General features: G+C 42.5%; 1 protein-coding gene and 1 long non-coding RNA gene across 2 annotated transcripts; both read right to left on the bottom strand.

Moving 5' to 3' along the window:
* Nucleotides 1-235: 235 nt before the first annotated feature.
* On the bottom strand, nucleotides 236-2854 carry LOC137341836 (uncharacterized). Its single transcript, XR_010967130.1, has 3 exons — nucleotides 2819-2854; nucleotides 496-552; nucleotides 236-282 (listed from the first exon to the last, which is right to left on the bottom strand). It is a non-coding gene; the product is annotated as an uncharacterized lncRNA (long non-coding RNA).
* Nucleotides 2855-3151: 297 nt separating this feature from the next.
* On the bottom strand, nucleotides 3152-17713 carry LOC137341477 (uncharacterized). Its single transcript, XM_068004582.1, has 8 exons — nucleotides 17674-17713; nucleotides 5660-5716; nucleotides 5402-5446; nucleotides 4741-4797; nucleotides 4596-4652; nucleotides 4255-4299; nucleotides 3305-3361; nucleotides 3152-3216 (listed from the first exon to the last, which is right to left on the bottom strand). The coding sequence occupies exons 2-8, from the start codon at nucleotides 5697-5699 to the stop codon at nucleotides 3152-3154; spliced, it is 366 nt and encodes a 121-aa protein (XP_067860683.1). The 5' UTR covers nucleotides 5700-5716; nucleotides 17674-17713.
* Nucleotides 17714-18873: the final 1160 nt, after the last annotated feature.

The raw sequence follows: 18873 nt of genomic DNA, 5'->3' as shown, positions 1-18873 counted from the left end.
TTTCTTCATGACAGCAATATTTGCCAATCCTTCTGGTCACCATTACTGAGCAAATGTTGGGAAATTTTTATTTCATATGCTCACTTTAATAACAAGATAATATTGCCAATATTGCACGAAACCATGCAAGCTATAATTGATAATGCCAGTGATTAAGAATACCAGGCAACATTCACTTCTCTTAATGCTATTCATTGGAAAGTTCATTCACACTCAAAATAAATATGCATTAATTACCAGTGGTGGAAGGCAAAGCCGACACACTTGTGCTCGCAGTTAATCCTACAGGGAACAGAAAATGTTTCATAAGATTACTTCAAACCTTCATCATTTGCCATCACTCAATTTCTTTCCCATCAGAAACCATTTACAAACTTACAAATGCATGACAATGAACATCAAAAGCAATTCAATGATAGTCCAACAACAACAAACTTTATTGGTGGGCTTTGGCAGAGTAGATTTCATGTGACAATAAGAAACATTATTGCTCACCAGTAATGGTAGTTTCTGAAACTGAAGTTGTGCCTGTCACGGGAGTAGGTGTTGGCCCTGTGAAGCAGAGGAAATATTCCAAAGCATTAATCCACTAATTGTGAAGGGATTTGCAAAATTTCACATGTCCCCCCGCCGAAGATTTATTGGAGTTATTAAAGAAACCCTGGTGTGACTGTGTTTTAAAAAATCCAGGACCTCTTAAAAATAGCTGCGGTCAGACACATGGCCAAGGGCCTGCAGCACGTGAAATTGGATTCTCTGACAGCTTGGCAGGCTCTGTGTTTCAGACAGGGCTCTTTGAACAATGCAGTTGCATTCACGCCCTGAGGCAAGCCATCAACATTGCCGGACTACACAATCAAAATTCAAGCAGGAGTAATCCCAGGACTGAGGTGACCCATTAAGGAACATTCGGAACAATGGAAAGCAGTTACGGAACAGATCAGTACAGGTACCGGCCATGATTGTAAATGGGACAAGATCGGGACACCCTCTTGTCTTACGTTTTCACGCCCAAATCGGAGAATGGAGCAAACTGATGAGGCGCGAAAATAACCCATTACCGGGGGGGTATAACTGGGGCGTCCCAGAACCTCTCTCTCTCTTTCTCTTCACCTCAGCCCAGCGTCCTGCTTGCCTGCTAGCAACCAAGAAGAAAGGTCATCCAGTAAACATCGCAACCACATGTCGACGGCAGCAGCAGGACACAGGGGCCAGGCCTTCTCATCTGTTTCACCGGTGAGCATTATTTTTTTTCTGTCCGTCACAAGACAACCGAGCAAGGTGTTAGGGTGGGAATTAAAGGGGTATTGCTAAAATTGTGATTTTAGAATTTTCCCTCGATGTGTCCGTTTCATCCACCCCGTTAAGTGTAAGACTGTATTGCATCCATAGTGATTCCTTTTACCTTCGATATAATACTGTTTACCTTGTCGTTTTAGTTTTCTTGTTAATAAACATTGGTTGTCCTTGCACCAATCCAACGGTCTGTTCGTTGGTCCTTATTACCGCTCGATGAGTCCTGAGCTCAGAATCAGGAAGGGGAATGCGATTCGAAACCGCACAGCGGGCAGGGCGGCTCAGGAAAACATAACTGGCTGACCTACAATAAGCCCCGGAAACAAAACCCCTTACAATTGCTGTAAATGGATTTCATCTGACGATGAAATTAACTGTACTCAGCGGTACTGGAAGTTCCAGAAACTGTAGGTGTGCCTGTCACTGTAGTTGGTGTTAGCCCGAAGCAGCAGAGAAAAATAATACATAGCATTCATTCACTGATTGCTGTAAATGGACTCCAATTTGCTTTTCAGTAGATTACCACTATTTGGTCACAATGGAAGGCGCCAGTTACAAATGCCACTACAAATACAATGAGCAGATCAAAAATTGCTGCACAATCATCATTTCAACTACTCCTTTTAACAAACGGAACGAATGTTCTTCAGATCATGTATTTACCCAAGTTGCCTCAAAAAGCTATTTACTTGTCGAGCAATTACAACATAACTACCATGTTGTCAGCAAACAAGGCATTATCTTTTCTCAAAAAAATCTGAATGTTGCTTCAAAATAAAAAATGTCATAGAATACCGCATGATTCATTTTCCAAAAAATAATGGCAAAAGTGAAAAATCTCACTGAACACACTCCCGTTCTCATCATTACTTCAACAATTTCAAAAATGAGCATTTTCCTTCATCCTGATTTCAAGAAAACATTTCATCAATCTTTCTGAACATAAATTTGACATGGAGGCAACATCAATATCCAGAATCAGGAAAATAGAAGTCTTTGGTTAAGAATTCTCCAAATAATTTGCTTACAAGCGACTCCTTTTGGTCTCAGAGTCAACAAATGTTACTGCACCCATCAATTCACAAGGAATCTTCTTCTCCTCTAATCTTTATTGGTAAGAAGTCAATTTCATCTACTCCAATTATTGACAGAAAACGTCTAATTCTTCAAAAAGCAAAAGTAAATTTCAAAACCTCTCCAAAATTTTAAAAGTCAGAATTTTGAGTCTTCGTGCCAACAGTATCTGCCAATCCTCCTGATCACTTGGTAAATTTTGGGCAATTTTTATGACATATGCTCACTTTAATGACAAGATAATATTGCCAATATTGCTCGCAACCATTCAAGAACAACACATCACAAAGCATCTGGTAAAATCATTGAAGTTATGGAAATGTATGAATCTCTTCCTCAAGCTATAATTGATAATGCCTGTGATTAAGAATACCAGGCAACATTCATTACCCTTAATGCTATTCATTGGAAAGTTCATTCACACTCAAAATAAATATGCATCAATTACCAGTGGTGGAATGCAAAGCCGACACACTTGTGCTCGCAGTTACTCCTACAGGGAACAGAAAATGTTTCAAAAGATTACTTCAAACCTTCATCATTTGCCATCACTCAACTTATTTCCCATTAGAAACCATTGACAGTGTAGGTGATGAATGAATCATATTCAATAAATACGAATAAAACCTTTACTGATATTGAACAACTCAACCAGTACTGATTTATAAACTTACGAATGCATGACAATCAACATCAAAAGTAGTTCAATGGTAGTCCAACAACAAAAACTTTATTGGTGGGCTTTGGCACAGTTGATTTCATGTGACAATGAGAAACATTATTACTCACCAGTTGTGGTAGTTTCAGAAACTGAAGGTTTGCCTGTCACTGTAGTTGGTGTTGGCCCTACGAATCAGAGGAAATATTACAAAGCTTTAAGTCACGAAGTGCTATAAATAGATTTCATGTGACAGTGAGGAAAAACTATACTCACCAGTACTGGAAGTTCCAGAAACTGTAGGTGTGCCTGTCACTGTAGTTGGTGTTGGCCCTACGTAGTAGAGAAAATAATACGTGGCATTCATTCACTAATTGCTGTAAATGGACTCCAATTTGCGTGTCAGTGGATTACCATTACTTGGTTACAATGGAAGCAGCTAGTTACAAATGCGACTACAAATACAATCAGCAGATCAAAAATTGCTGAACAATTATCATTTCAACTACTCCTTTTAACAAACGTTACGATTGTCCTTCAGAGCATGTCTTGACGTAAGTTGCCTGGAAAAGCAATCTACTTGTCGAGCCATTACAACATAACTCCCATGTTGTCAGCAAACAAGTCATTATCGTTTCTCAAAAAAGTCTAGATGTTGGTTTAAAGTAAAAAAATGTCATGGAATATCACAAGATTTATTTTCCAAAGAATATAGGGCAAAACTGACAACTCTCACTGAACACACCCCAGTTCTCATCAATACATCAACAATTTCAAAAATGAGCATTTTCCTTCATCCTGATTTCAAGAAAACATTTCATCAATCTTTCTGATCATAAATTTGCAATGGAGACAACATCATTGTCCAGAATCATGACAATAGAAGCCTTTGGTTAAGAATTCTCCACACAGATCTCCTAATCTCCGAATTCTTCAAAATGCAAATGTAAATTTCAAAACAATTTCAAAATTTAAAAGTCAGCAATTGGTTTCTTCATGACAGCAATACTTGCCAATCCTCCTGGTCAACATTACTGAGCAAATTTTGGGAAATTTTTATTACATATGCTCACTTTAATGACAAGATAATATTGCCAATATTGCACGAAACCATGCAAGCTATAATTGATAATGCCAGTGATTAAGAATACCAGGCAACATTCACTTCTCTTAATGCTATTCATTGGAAAGTTCATTCACACTCAAAATAAATATGCATTAATTACCAGTGGTGGAAGACAATGCCGACACACTTGTGCTCGCAGTTAATCCTACAGGGAACAGAAAATGTTTCATAAGATTACTTCAAACCTTCATCATTTGCCATCACTCAACTTGTTTCCCATCAGAAACCATTGACAGTGCAGGCGATGAATGAATCATATTCAATAAATATGAATGAAACCTTTACTGATATTGAACAACTCAACCAGTACTGATTTATAAACTTACGAATGCATGACAATCAACATCAAAAGTAATTCAATGGTAGTCCAACAACAAAAACTTTATTGGTGGGCTTTGGCAGAGCAGATTTCATGTGACAATGAGAAACATTATTACTCACCAGTAGTGGTAGTTTCAGAAACTGAAGGTGTGCCTGTCACTGTGGTTGGTGTTGGCCCTGTGAAGCAGAGGAAATATTACAAAGATTTAAGTCACTAATTGCAGTAAATAGATTTCATGTGACGATGAGGAAAAACTATACTCACCGGTACTGGAAGTTCCATAAACTGTCGGTGTGCCTGTCACTGTAGTTGGTGTTGGCCCTACGTAGTAGAGAAAATAATACGTAGCACTCATTCACTAATTGCTGTAAATGGACTCCAATTTACTTTTCAGTGGATTACCATTACTTGGTCACGATGAAAAGAGCAAGTTACAAATGTCACAAAAAATACAATGAGCAGATCAAAAATTTACAATCATCATTTGAACTACTCCTTTTAACAAACGTAACGATTGTCCTTCAGAGCATGTCTTGACCCAAGTTGCTGGTAAAAGCAATCTACTTGTCGAGCAATTACAACATAACTCCCATGTTGTCAGCAAACAAGTCATTATCATTTCTCAAAAAAAAATCTAGATGGAGCCAATCCTCTGGTCAATATTACTTCGTAAATTTTGGGAAATTTTTATTACATATGCTCACTTTAATAACAAGATAATTTTGCCAATATTGCTCGAGACCATGCAAGAGCAATACATCACAACGTAACTGGTAAAATCATTAAAGTTATGGAAATGTATTAATCTCTTCCTCAAGCTACAACTGGTAATGCCTGTGATTAAGAATACCAGGAAACATTCACTTCTCTTAATGCTATTCATTGGAAAGTTCATTCACACTCAAAATAAATATGCATCAATTACCAGTGCTGGAAGGCAAAGCCGACACACTTGTGCTCGCAGTTATTCCTACAGGGCAGAGAAAATGTTTCAAAGGATTACATGAAACCTTCATCATCTGCCATCACTCAATTTCTTTCCCATCAAAAACCATTTACAAACTTACAAATGCATGACAATGAACATCAAAAGCAATTCAATGATAGTCCAACAACAACAAACTTTATTGGTGGGCTTTGGCAGAGTAGATTTCATGTGACAATAAGAAACATTATTGCTCACCAGTAATGGTAGTTTCCGAAACTGAAGTTGTGCCTGTCATGGTAGTAGGTGTTGGCCCTGTGAAGCAGAGGAAATATTCCAAAGCATTAATCCACTAATTGTGAAGGGATTTGCAAAATTTCACATGTCCCCCCGCCGAAGATTTATTGGAGTTATTAAAGAAACCCTGGTGTGAATGTGTTTTAAAAAATCCAGGACCTCTTAAAAATGGCTGCGGTCAGACACATGGCCAAGGGCCTGGAGCATGTGAAATTGGATTCTCTGACAGCTTGGCAGGCTCCGTGTTTCAGACAGGGCTCTTTGAACAATGCAGTTGCATTCACGCCCAGAGGCAAGCCAACAACATTGCCGGCCGACACAATCAAAATTCAGTACAAGTATCGGCCATGATTGTAAATGGGACAAGATCGGGATGAGAATCCATACGCAGTGCCCCTTTAATGAAAATGCTTACATCGTCAGTTTTACTGGAAGCTAGGATTGCTTATGTGGCAAAGTAGAAACAGGAGTTACTTAGAAGCCAGCATACTGTGGGTCAGGACAAGGGGCCGCATCAAGGCTGATAGTTATATGCTGAGTTTGTTAGATATCGAGGTCTGTTGATGCTCATCATGGAAGAGACCTGACAGGACTAGGGAGTCTCTGGTGTGAGTGTCTTGGTACAGCCGGTTAATCAATAAAAGCAATAAGCTGATCAAGGCTAGAAACATTCCAAGCTAGTAGATAAGAGTGGAGAAGGACCACGAAGGCATTCCAAACTGGGAGATAAGAATACATTCATCTGTGTCTGTCAATGTTGCATGTTCAGGCCCCTGTACTACCTGTGATTGGCCGGTAATTATGTAACCTTACATGGCCTACCGATGCCCCGCTGATGATTGGTGTGGACCCTGGCTGTACAGGTGCCCACCTCCTCTGATAAATGTATAAAAGTGTGAACTTCTGCATGTAACTTGTCTTGTTCTGTTAGGATCGACACGGCTCTGTCCGGAGTCAAAATCGATGCTAGAGACCAAGCCCCGCGGTAAATAAAATTGTGTTGAATTTAAAGACGTATTCGATTTCAGTTTTTGCTGAACCAGACTGAGGGGAAAGAATCGAGTTCATCATTTGGCGTAGTCGGCAGGATCTCAACGGTCGTTCACTGAGAGTTCGCGGAGTAAGAGGCGGATTGTCTCGGACACGGAGGAAGGAGGGAGCGCGCCCGGGGTGAGTAAAACTTTCTTTTACCACTTCGGCTTTCCTGAATCTGTTAAGTCTGACGACGAATCGTCCAATCGCTAACACTCGTGTGGCGTCCTTACGAGATCCAGGTCAGTCTGGCGAATACGGCAGATCAGTGATTAAATAATCACTGAGGGTGGTCAGTGTAGGTTAAGGATAAAATAAAACAAGCCTGGTGATTGGGTATAAACCAGGATAAAATAAACCTTGGGTATTGATAAGCCTGGTAATTGAATATAAACCAGCCTAGTCATTGGGTATAAATTGGCCTGGTAATTGGGTATAAGCCGGCCTGGGGAGTTGAAGAACTGATTGCTTGTGCTGATCGACTACAGAAGGAAGTGCCTGTCTCAAACGCGCAGCCTTAGACCGGTTGTTAAGAGGGGAGATCCCCCACGCGAAGGTCAGGACCCTGAAGTGGGCGTAGAGACCAAAGGCACTTAGGATTGTGAAGCACAAGGAGTCAGGTCCATCCTTGAATTCTGTTTGAATACGGTTGTATTAATTAGTCGACGAAGAGTAAAGGAAAACGGGACATAGAATGGGTAATTTTCTGGATACCTCTGCAGAACCAGAGAGTGCCTTACAGACTTTGTGTGCAAAATATCCGGAAAAGGCAAAGCAATTTAGACAATTGTCAGGGGGACTGAATAAAAAACTGGGAAATAATCAATGGCCATTGGGGGGAACCAAAGACCTAGATACTGCCATAAAAGCACAGGAATTAATTTGGAAAAGTAACGGAAGTAAAGCAACCAAAGATTTAATTGCTTTATGGAGACAGTACTGTCAAGAGTTGAAAGAAGCTTCGTTGTTAGCAAGTTGGCAGGATAACGCGTTCAAGTTAGGAATAGGACTCACTGAAGGAGGGGTAGTCAAGTCCGTAGAAGTATTAAAAGCAGAATGTGCTAATGGAAGGCGCTTTAAACGGGAGTCTGGAAAGACCTCGGGCAAGCCAAAAGAGAGTGATGAAAGTAGATTACGTAATCTAATGGTTGGTTTTGCCTTGGCTGGGGAAGACGATGATGAATTGGATGAGTGGAATTTCAGGCCCCATGTAGCTCCCCGGGGTCCTCGTGCCCCTCCTGAGTACAATAACATCTATCCTTCAGTGCCTACGGGACCGACTGTTCAAACCCCTGTGACAAAGCCTAAAACTATCACCTCAGTCTCATCAGTCTCATCCCGTACCAGAAGTAAGACTAAGGAATTGTTGGCTCCAACATTTAACCTCACAGCCAGCTCACCTAGTTTCAGAAGGCAGGAGAGTCAGGAGCTTAGAGATGCAGGTACTGGAGAGTCAGCAGACGACTGCACATCACTGGACTCAGAACAGAGTACGGAGACACTAGTTAGGTACGAATCGACCCCTCGTCAGTTACCAATGAGACAGATACCTAATCCCATTTTTGATCCAAACCCAGCCAACGTCGGAATAGCCGGCAACTCCCAAATGATAGATGTGTCCTATCCATGGAAACCCCACGAGATCATGGCTATTCTAACGGGGGTGCCAGATAGGAAAACGTCACCTACCGCATTTGTAGAATTTCTTCGGACTACTATTTCCGTATATCATGCCGAATCAAGGGACTTGTGGTCACTAATACAGCGAGTTTTAACCCCAGCTGAACATACCAAATTCCGGGAACGTTTAACTTTCCAGAGTCATGCTGCACTGGTAGATCAGGTACCACGCGATGATAGTGAGCGCCAGAAGCGTCTTCTTGCTGCCCTCAGTGCTATTCTACAAAAACCAGTTGACCTAACTAAGATCCTAGACACCAGGCCTAACAGAGGCAAGGGAGCGGACGAATATTTAGAAAGATTCTCTGAACTATACCGGAATCAGTCAGGAGACACAGCGTACTGTGAGGGAAAAGACACACCACAGTACTGTGCTGTGCTAATGAACTGCATACCGATTCGGGTGGCTCAGGCAATTAAGAATAATAATATGCACTGGTCTGAGTTTAACCCCAGCCAGGTGAATAGGGCGGTGAAATACTACTGGATGAATAATAAATACCAGGAAGGTCAAGCCCAGAGTAGAGTCAAAACTGAGTATGTGGTAAAAAAGGAAAAGCCGAAACACACCCCAGACAGAACAGGATATCAGATGGAGCCTCAGTATTGTGTCCCAAGATGGGTTGACGAGGAAGGGTATGAGTACAAAACACATCCTAACGGACCAACCGCCCCTAATTATGGCCTACCCTCTGCTCCCCCGAGACATAATTTTGAAGGAAGAAGAGGAGGAGGGAGACAAACAGGGGCAGATGCCTATTTTAATTGTGGTCAACAAGGCCACTGGAGCAAGGAATGTCCCTCCCGTAGACAAATAAGAGGGGGCCATATGGGCCATGTGCGAGGGCAGCGAAGAGGAGGTTGGCAAGGGGATCGAGGACGAGGAAGATATACGGACTTTTCCCAAAATAATCCGTTCCCCCAGTATTGACTAGCTAACCTTGTGGTAATCGGGATCCAGTCAGAGCAGGAGCCCGTTCTGTCACTAATGATTGAAGGAAAACCACATACATTCTTGGTAGACACCGGAGCAACCATGTCATCTGTCCGATCGGAGCTCAAACTCCCTGAGTTCTGGGAAAAACAGAGTTTGTCTGGTTTTCAGGGACAAGTGAGCCAATACCCGATATCTGAACCGGTGGAAGTACAATTTGGAAATGAGTCAGTAAAACACCAATTTATAATTACAAGTGGATTAGACTGTAACCTCGTGGCTCGAGACTTGCTATGTGCATTCCGCCTGAGCATTGAATGCGGGGACGAAGGACTGACTGTGAAACCATGGGCCCCTAAAATGCCGTGTTATGTTTCCATCACCCCACAATGGTGGTCTCTAGACTTCAAAGATGAGGGTTCCCTTCATGTAACCTTGGCTTACGATAGGAGTGGGAGAAATAAGGAATTGGAGGACTTTTACCGAAGCTATGTAGGAACAGAATGGGAGGTTATCCGTCGAGCTATGGTTACAGGACCAGAAGGGAGGGCAGAGTATGTTGAGATCCCCTCAGAATTATGGAAGGAAGCACCTATTACAGGTTACATCACTCGAGGGGCTGCGAAGACAATGGGATGGGATCCAGGATACTTTGAAATAGAGGGAGCCCCACATATCACCCGGGAGGTGAATTACCCGTATCATGCGAAAGATTTAGCACCCATGGTAAAGCAGACAGTCGAACAAGCTGATCCAGATAACCGACAGAAACAGACCCTGCCAGGTGGCCGGACTATTCTGTTTTATCAGACACCAAAGGTTAACAGAGCACAATTGCGCCACCATGTGGGCAATGAGAAACCTGAGTACGTTAACCCACAAGCATGGGCAGAAGATCCCACGCAAGTAGGATGCGTTAAATGACTCCTATTCACATTGACCTACAGGAAAATGTTGTATTACCCTCTATTCGACAGTATCCACTAAAGCAACAGGCGATACCAAGCATTGACAAACTGATAAATGGGTTGTTAAGGCAAGGGATCTTGATCAAATGTCAGTCTCCGTGTAACACGCCAATACTGGCCGTTCCGAAACCAGGCAAGCCAAAGCAGTACAGATTAGTACAGGATTTACGATCAATCAATGCTATTGTACGGCCACTACACGCACTAGTACCTAACCCAGATCACATTTTGGCTCAAGTTCCTGCAAAAGCCAAAATCTTTGCAGTAGTCGATCTCCAACACGCCTTTTTCGCTTTGCCGTTAGACCCATCAAGCCAGTACCTTTTTGCTTTCACTTACGAGGGACAGCAATATACGTGGACCCGACTGCCACAAGGCTTCGTTAACTCCCCAACGTTATTTTCTAGATGCTTACAGGAACAGTTACAGACATTGACTTTGAAACAAGGGTCTGCGCTAGTCCAGTATGTGGATGATCTGTTGATAGCCAGCCCTGATGAGCAGAGTAACCGAAGAGACACTGCCCAATTGCTAAATCACTTATCCTCGCTAGGGTACATAGTATCCCAGTCGAAGGTACTGGTGGCCCAACAGAGGGTTAAGTTTCTTGGTGTCTTGCTCTCAGCAACTGAGCGAGGCTTAGAAAGAAGCAGGATCGAACCAATCTGTCAATTCCCTGTACCTCGCACGGCAAAGGAGGTACGTCAGTGGATGGGAATGGTAAACTATTGCAGACAGTGGATCCCTAATATCGCCATGGATATTAAATTATTAACGCCATACACCAGCACAGAGGGCGAATTTCATCTAGATTCTGACGCCTTGGGAGCATTTAAAAGATTGAAGGAAGCTTTGTCACAAGCACCCGCATTGGGGAGACCCCTGTATGACAGACCATTTCAGTTGTACTGTACTATCCTCACTGATTGCTCAACTGCTGTTTTAACTCAAAAACATGGAGATAAGCATAGACCGGTGGCGTACTATTCTTCAAAACTAGATCCCGTAGCGTTAGGACACCCAGTCTGCACTCAGATTTTAACGGCTATTTACAACAGCCTACAGTCGGCTGCTAATCTGACTTTACAACAGGACATCACTGTATACAGTTCACACTCGGTAACCGCCTTATTAGGCCAGCTACAGACTCAACACCTTACCATGGCTCGACAAAATAAGTATGAGATATATCTGCTTAACAATCCCAAGCTGCAATTTAAACATTGTACTACCATCAACCCAGCATGTTTTCTCACAGAGCCACCCCTTGAACAGACTGACCCAGGACACGATTGTTTATCCTTAATTAAGGAAGACACTTCTGTCAGAGATGATCTATCTGATGTCCCAATAAAGGACCCAGACATAACGATGTATGTAGATGGGAGTGCCTCTATTGGTTCCTTTGGGGAGAAACTTTCAGGATATGCAATAGTGGACCAGGACGGTAAAACTGTTGAATCTGCTGCTTTTGAATTTCCATATTCTGCCCAACAAGCGGAGCTGTTTGCACTGATAAGAGCTTGTGTCCTCGGGAAAGACCAAAGGGTTAATGTGTATACAGATTCGAGATACGCTTTCGGGGTAGTTCACGATTTCGGACAGTTATGGAAAAACAGGGGGTTTCTGACTTCTGCAGGTACTCAGATTTCCCATCAGAAGTTAGTCTCAGATTTGTTACCAAGACAGATTTCAGTTATAAAATGCTCCGCCCACACGACAGGACAGACTCCAGTAGATATAGGGAATAGATATGCTGATCAGGAAGCTAAGGAAGCGTCCCAGACACAGAGGGTGGTTGTCCCTAGAATGATGAGTCAGACTAAAAGCTCAAACAAAAGCAAGTCTCCCTCTGAAAAGCCAATGCCAACCATCCAAGACATCATTAAATTACAGGAGGACGCTCCTGACTTTGATAAACAAATGTGGAAACAACTTGGTTGTACTTATGACTGTGTATCTAAATTGTGGGTTACCCCTGCAGGGCAGACTTGTATGTCAGATGAATTAGCATTATGGGTTATTGAATGTGTACACTTTGCAACTCATTGTGGTGCCAAGGGTACTAGTGATACACTGCTGGCCACTTGGTGGCATCCTAGGTTGCAAGCCCTAGCCCAGAGCATCAGCAGTAGTTGCCTCATTTGTCAACAACACAACCCTGGGAAGGGAGTGCCTTGCGAATGGGGAAAGACCCCTTTGCCGGAAGGTCCCTTTGAGACCCTCCAAATGGACTACATTGAGTTGGAAAGATGTCAGGGTTATAAATATGTTTTAGTCATTGTTGATGTATTTAGTAAATGGATAGAGGCCTATCCGACAACGGATAACAAAGCCTCCACTGTTGTAAAAGTTCTGATGAAAGAGATCATCCCTAGATACGGAATCCCAAATCAATTGAGTTCAGATAACGGCCCTCATTTTGTGGGTCAGGTGAACAAGGAATTCTGCACCCAAATGGGCATTAAACAACAGTTACACTGTGCCTACAGGCCACAGGCCGCTGGGTTGGTCGAACGAGCTAATCAGACTTTGAAAAATAAACTGGCTAAACTGCAGGCAGAGACTGGTACTACTTGGCTCAAACTCCTTCCTATAGCCTTATTTCAGATACGTACTACTCCGGCTGGGGTAGCACGGTTAAGTCCTGCTGAAATTATATATGGGAGACCCCTCAAGACCCCGTGGAATCAAAACGTTCCGAAAACTGTCCACTTTCACCACATGACAACAGAAATGACTAACTATATTTTGTCATTAACCAAGGCATTGAGAAGCCTCCACTCTCGGGTACGAGCTGCCTACGTTGAACTTCCTCCTATAGCCAGTCCATCTAAAATCGAACCGGGAACGTACGTGTTAATCAGGAATTGGACAAAGAAAGGACTGGAACCTCGGTGGGAGGGGCCCTATCAGGGTCTACTCACCACCCCTACCGCTGTGAAGGTAGAGGGGAAGAGTGCGTGGGTTCACCTCCACCACTGTAAAACTATCAGTCCCACGTCTCAAATTTAAAATGCTAACTTCTCTTTTCTTCTAAGAAATCTACCCTATTCAGGTATCGTGACCAGCCATGAAAGTCTTCCCTTGGATCCTCTGCCTTGGACTCTTGCTGACCCTGGGAGTAACCAAAGAGAGAACATGTCGACGGGACCAGCCTAAGCGCATACACCACCTATGCAAAGGAGACGTACGTCGATGTAACGATAACGACCCAGACGGATTCGGAAGGTGGAACACCACCCGGATAGACAGATATGCCGGGCTCCTGAGGCAGCCCCACCGCTCGATAGAGTTAGGAATATCGCATGGAGGAATACCTTGTTATTGGACTGAGTGCAAATATGATTATGTTTGTAAACGTGAAAGGGAAAAGACCCCTGAGCTGTCTAAACAAGAAAGGGATACACAGAGGCACGAGCGGTACCTGAGATTTAACCAAGAGAAACAGCGTAATGGGTTAGCCCCTGTGGGAACTATTGACTATGCAAGGTTGGAGGGTTCCCTGCTACGGAAACGTAAGAGAAATTTCCCACTCCAGAAGCGCGAATTGCACATTAACACCTTCCTGTATATGAGTTATGTGTATGCCAAACGGCAGGGTATCTCTAGTTGCTGGGTGTGTTCCCACATTCCTCTCCATTCCAAGGGAGGTATTCCCTTCAAACCAGTCCCCTTTTCGGAAAACGAGACTGCCGAGTGGGTCGAACGTAGGACCACCACGGATGAGTCTAGGGAGGATGCTCGGAAGGGAACCCGGTATGGGAATAGCTTGGGGGGGGAGGATTGGTATCGCTCCTTTAACCAGGCCCTAAAACCGCCCGTCCTGGTCCTACCCGACACCTCTGGTACAAAATTACCAAAGGCGGCGGTATGTTTCAACAGCACACAGGGGACTGTCCCAGTGGGTAAAAGCCGGTGCACATGGTATGTAGATTTAGATGATTGCACCAAACCACTGCCTCAACCAGAGTGGGGAGGGGCAGAGGTTAATACATCTGTGTGTTTGGGTAATAGAACCAGACCGGGATGTCCTACAAACCGGTCGTGGGGTTCGCGGAAACAAACGTGTCAGGAACAGCAAGGAAAAGGAGAAGGGGAAGGGCTGAAGGACGTCTTCGGGGGTACCACGTATAATAGTACGTATTTCATATGTGGCTATAAGGCATACCCATGGTTGCCTCAGAACTGGATCGGGTCCTGCTATTTAGGATATGTAGTGCCATATGTCTATCACTTGCCTTCCCTAGCGGACCATCACCATTATAGGCCGAAAAGGGAAATTACAGAAACGGAACGATATTTTGCTATTTTGTTCCCCGGGTATGGGGTAGCCAGAGCAATCAAGGAAATTCGGCAGATGGCTTCGGTATTAGAGGAGGTAGCCAATGAAACTGCAGTAGCACTAAAGGAGGCCAGTGCAGAGATGATAGCCATTCGGACAGTGGCCTTGCAGAATCGCATGGCCCTAGATTACCTGTTGGCCGCAAAAGGCGGCACGTGTGCACTTATAGGATCGGAGTGCTGCACCTACACACCGGATAGCTCAGAAAACATAACTAATCTGGCTGAGCATATACAGAAAGCCGTAACAAAATTACACCAAACCCCGGGAGCAGGTTGGTTAGACTGGCTCCTTGGGGGCTCATGGGGATCGTATTTGATGCACGGATTAATTATTCTAATCGTAGCAATACTTACCTTTGCCCTGATTATTGCCTGCATCAAAATTTGCTGTAAGGTAGCAATGGAACAAATCCGAGTATGAGGCTATGCCCATGCTGATTGGGCAAGGATTAGTTATCATAAAATGATAAAAGGGGGGAATGAGAATCCATACGCAGTGCCCCTTTAATGAAAATGCTTACATAGTAAGTTTTACTGGAAGCTAGGATTGCTTATGTGGCAAAGTGGAAACAGGAGTTACTTAGAAGCCAGCATACTGTGGGTCAGGACAAGGGGCCCCATCAAGGCTGATAGTTATATGCTGAGTTTGTTAGATATAGAGGTCTGTTGATGCTCATCATGGAAGAGACCTGACAGGACTAGGGAGTCTCTGGTGTGAGTGTCTTGGTACAGCCGGTTAATCAATAAAAGCAATAAGCTGATCAAGGCTAGAAACATTCCAAGCTAGTAGATAAGAGTGGAGAAGGACCACGAAGGCATTCCAAACTGGGAGATAAGAATACATTCATCTGTGTCTGTCAATGTTGCATGTTCAGGCCCCTGTACTACCTGTGATTGGCCGGTAATTATGTAACCTTACATGGCCTACCGATGCCCCGCTGATGATTGGTGTGGACCCTGGCTGTACAGGTGCCCATCTCCTCTGATAAATGTATAAAAGTGTGAACTCCTGTATGCAACTTGTCTTGTTCTGTTAGGATCGACACGGCTCTGTCCGGAGTCAAAATCGATGCTGGAGACCAAGCCCCGCAGTAAATAAAATTGTGTTGAATTTAAAGACGTATTCGATTTCAGTTTTTGCTGAACCAGACTGAGGGGAAAGAATCGAGTTCATCAGGGACACCCTCTTGTCTTACGTTTTCACCCCCAAATCGGAGAATGGAGCAAACTGATGAGGCGCGAAAATAACCCATTACCGGGGGGGTATAACTGGGGCGTCCCAGAACCTCTCTCTCTCTTTCTCTTCACCTCAGCCCAGCGTCCTGCTTGCCTGCTAGCAACCAAGAAGAAAGGCCATCCAGTAAACATCGCAACCACATGTCGACGGCAGCAGCAGGACACAGGGGCCAGGCCTTCTCATCTGTTTCACCGGTGAGCATTATTTTTTTTCTGTCCGTCACAAGACAACCAAGCTCGGTGCAAGGGTGGGAATTAAAGGGGTATTGCTAAAATTGTGATTTTAGAATTTTCCCTCGATGTGTCCGTTTCTTCCACCCCGTTAAGTGTAAGACTGTATTGCATCCATAGTGATTCCTTTTATCTTCTATATAATACTGTTTACCTTGTCGTTTTAGTTTTCTTGTTAATAAACATTGGTTGTCCTTGCACCAATCCAACGGTCTGTTCGTTGGTCCTTATTACCGCTCGATGAGTCCTGAGCTCAGAATCAGGAAGGGGAATGCGATTCGAAACCTCACAGCGGGCAGGGCGGCTCAGGAAAACATAACTGGCTGACCTACAATAAGCCCCGGAAACAAAACCCCTTACAATTGCTGTAAATGGATTTCATCTGACGATGAGAATAAACTGTACTCAGCGGTACTGGAAGTTCCAGAAACTGTAGGTGTGCCTGTCACTGTAGTTGGTGTTAGCCCGACGCAGCAGAGAAAAATAATACATAGCATTCATTCACTGATTGCTGTAAATGGACTCCAATTTGCTTTTCAGTAGATTACCACTATTTGGTCACAATGGAAGGCACCAGTTACAAATGCCACTACAAATACAATGAGCAGATCAAAAATTGCTGCACAATTATCATTTCAACTACTCCTTTTAACAAACGGAACGAATGTTCTTCAGATCATGTATTTACCCAAGTTGCCTCAAAAAGTGATTTACTTGTTGAGCAATTACAACATAACTCCCATGTTGTCAGCAAACAAGGCATTATCTTTTCTCAAAAAAATCTGGATGTTGCTTCAAAATAAAAAATGTCATAGAATACCGCATGATTCATTTTCCAAAAAATAATGGCAAAAGTGAAAAATCTCACTGAACACACTCCAGTTCTCATCATTACTTCAACAATTTCAAAAATGAGCATTTTCCTTCATTCTGATTTCAAGAAAACATTTTGTCAATCTTTCTGAACATAAATTTGACATGGAGGCAACATCAATATCCAGAATCAGGAAAATAGAAGTCTTTGGTTAAGAATTCTCCAAATTATTTGCTTACAAGCGACTCCTTTTGGTCTCAGAGTCAACAAATGTTACTGCACCCATCAATTCACAAGGAATCTTCTTCTCCTCTAATCTTTCATGGTAAGAAGTCAATTTCAGCTACTCCAATTATTGACAGAAATCGTCTAATTCTTCAAAAAGCAAAAGTAAATTTCAAAACCTCTCCAAAATATTAAAAGTCAGAATTTCGAGTCTTCGTGCCAACAGTATCTGCCAATCCTCCTGATCACTTGGTAAATTTTGGGCAATTTTTATTACATATGCTCAATTTAATGACAAGATAATATTGCAAATATTGCTCGCAACCATTCAAGAACAACACATCACAAAGTATCTGGTAAAATCATTAAAATTATGGAAATGTATCAATCTCTTCCTCAAGCTAGAATTAATAATGCATGTGATTAAGAATACCAGGCAACATTCATTTCCCTCAATGCTATTCATTGGAAAGTTCATTCACACTCAAAATAAATATGCATCAATTACCAGTGGTGGAAGGCAAAGCCGACACACTTGTGCTCGCAGTTACTCCTACAGGGCACAGAAAATGTTTCAAAAGATTACTTCAAACCTTCATCATTTGCCATCACTCAACTTATTTCCCATCAGAAACCATTGACAGTGTAGGCGATGAATGAATCATATTCAATAAATACTAATAAAACCTTCACTGATATTGAACAACTCACGCAGTACTGATTTATAAACTTACAAATGCATGACAATCAACATCAAAAGTAATTCAATGGTAGTCCAACAACAAAAACTTTATTGGTGGGCTTTGGCACAGTTGATTTCATGTGACAATGAGAAACATTATTACTCACCAGTTGTGGTAGTTTCAGAAACTGAAGGTTTGCCTGTCACTGTAGTTGGTGTTGGCCCTACGAATCAGAGGAAATATTACAAAGCTTTAAGTCACGAATTGCTGTAAATAGATTGCATGTGACAGAGAGGAAAAACTATACTCACCAGTACTGGAAGTTCCAGAAACTGTAGGTGTGCCTGTCACTGTAGTTGGTGTTGGCCCTACGTCGTAGAGAAAATAATACGTAGCACTCATTCACTAATTGCTGTAAATGGACTCCAATTTGCTTTTCAGTGGATTACCATTACTTAGTTACAATGGAAGCAGCTCGTTACAAATGCCACTCCAAATACAATGAGCAGATCAAAAATTGCTGAACAATTATCATTTCAACTACTCCTTTTAACAAACGTTACGATTGTCCTTCAGAGCATGTCTTGACCAAAGTTGCCTGGAAAAGCAATCTACTTGTCGAGCCATTACAACATAACTCCCATGTTGTCAGCAAACAAGTCATTATCGTTTCTCAAAAAAATCGAGATGTTGCTTTAAAGTAAAAAAATGTCATGGAATATCGCATGATTTATTTTCCAAAGAACATAGGGCAAAACTGAAAAATCTCACTGAACACACCCCAATTCTCATCATTTCTTCAACTATTTCATAATTGAGCACTTTCTTTCTTTCTGATTTCAAGAAAACATTTCATCAATTTTTCTGAACATAAATTTGGCATGGAGGCAATATCATTATCCAGAATCATGAATATAGCAGCCTTTGGTTAAGAATTCTCCTCAGAGATCTCCCAATCTCCCAATTCTTCAAATTGCAAAAGTAAATTTCAAAACAATTCCAAAATTTAAAAGTCAGAAATTGGT

This window comes from Heptranchias perlo, chromosome 24 (assembly GCF_035084215.1).
Source record: "Heptranchias perlo isolate sHepPer1 chromosome 24, sHepPer1.hap1, whole genome shotgun sequence".
In the NCBI taxonomy this organism is placed as follows: Eukaryota; Metazoa; Chordata; class Chondrichthyes; order Hexanchiformes; family Hexanchidae; genus Heptranchias; species Heptranchias perlo.
Note: the sequence above shows the minus strand (reverse complement) of the source record. Positions and strands in the feature narration are given on the sequence as shown.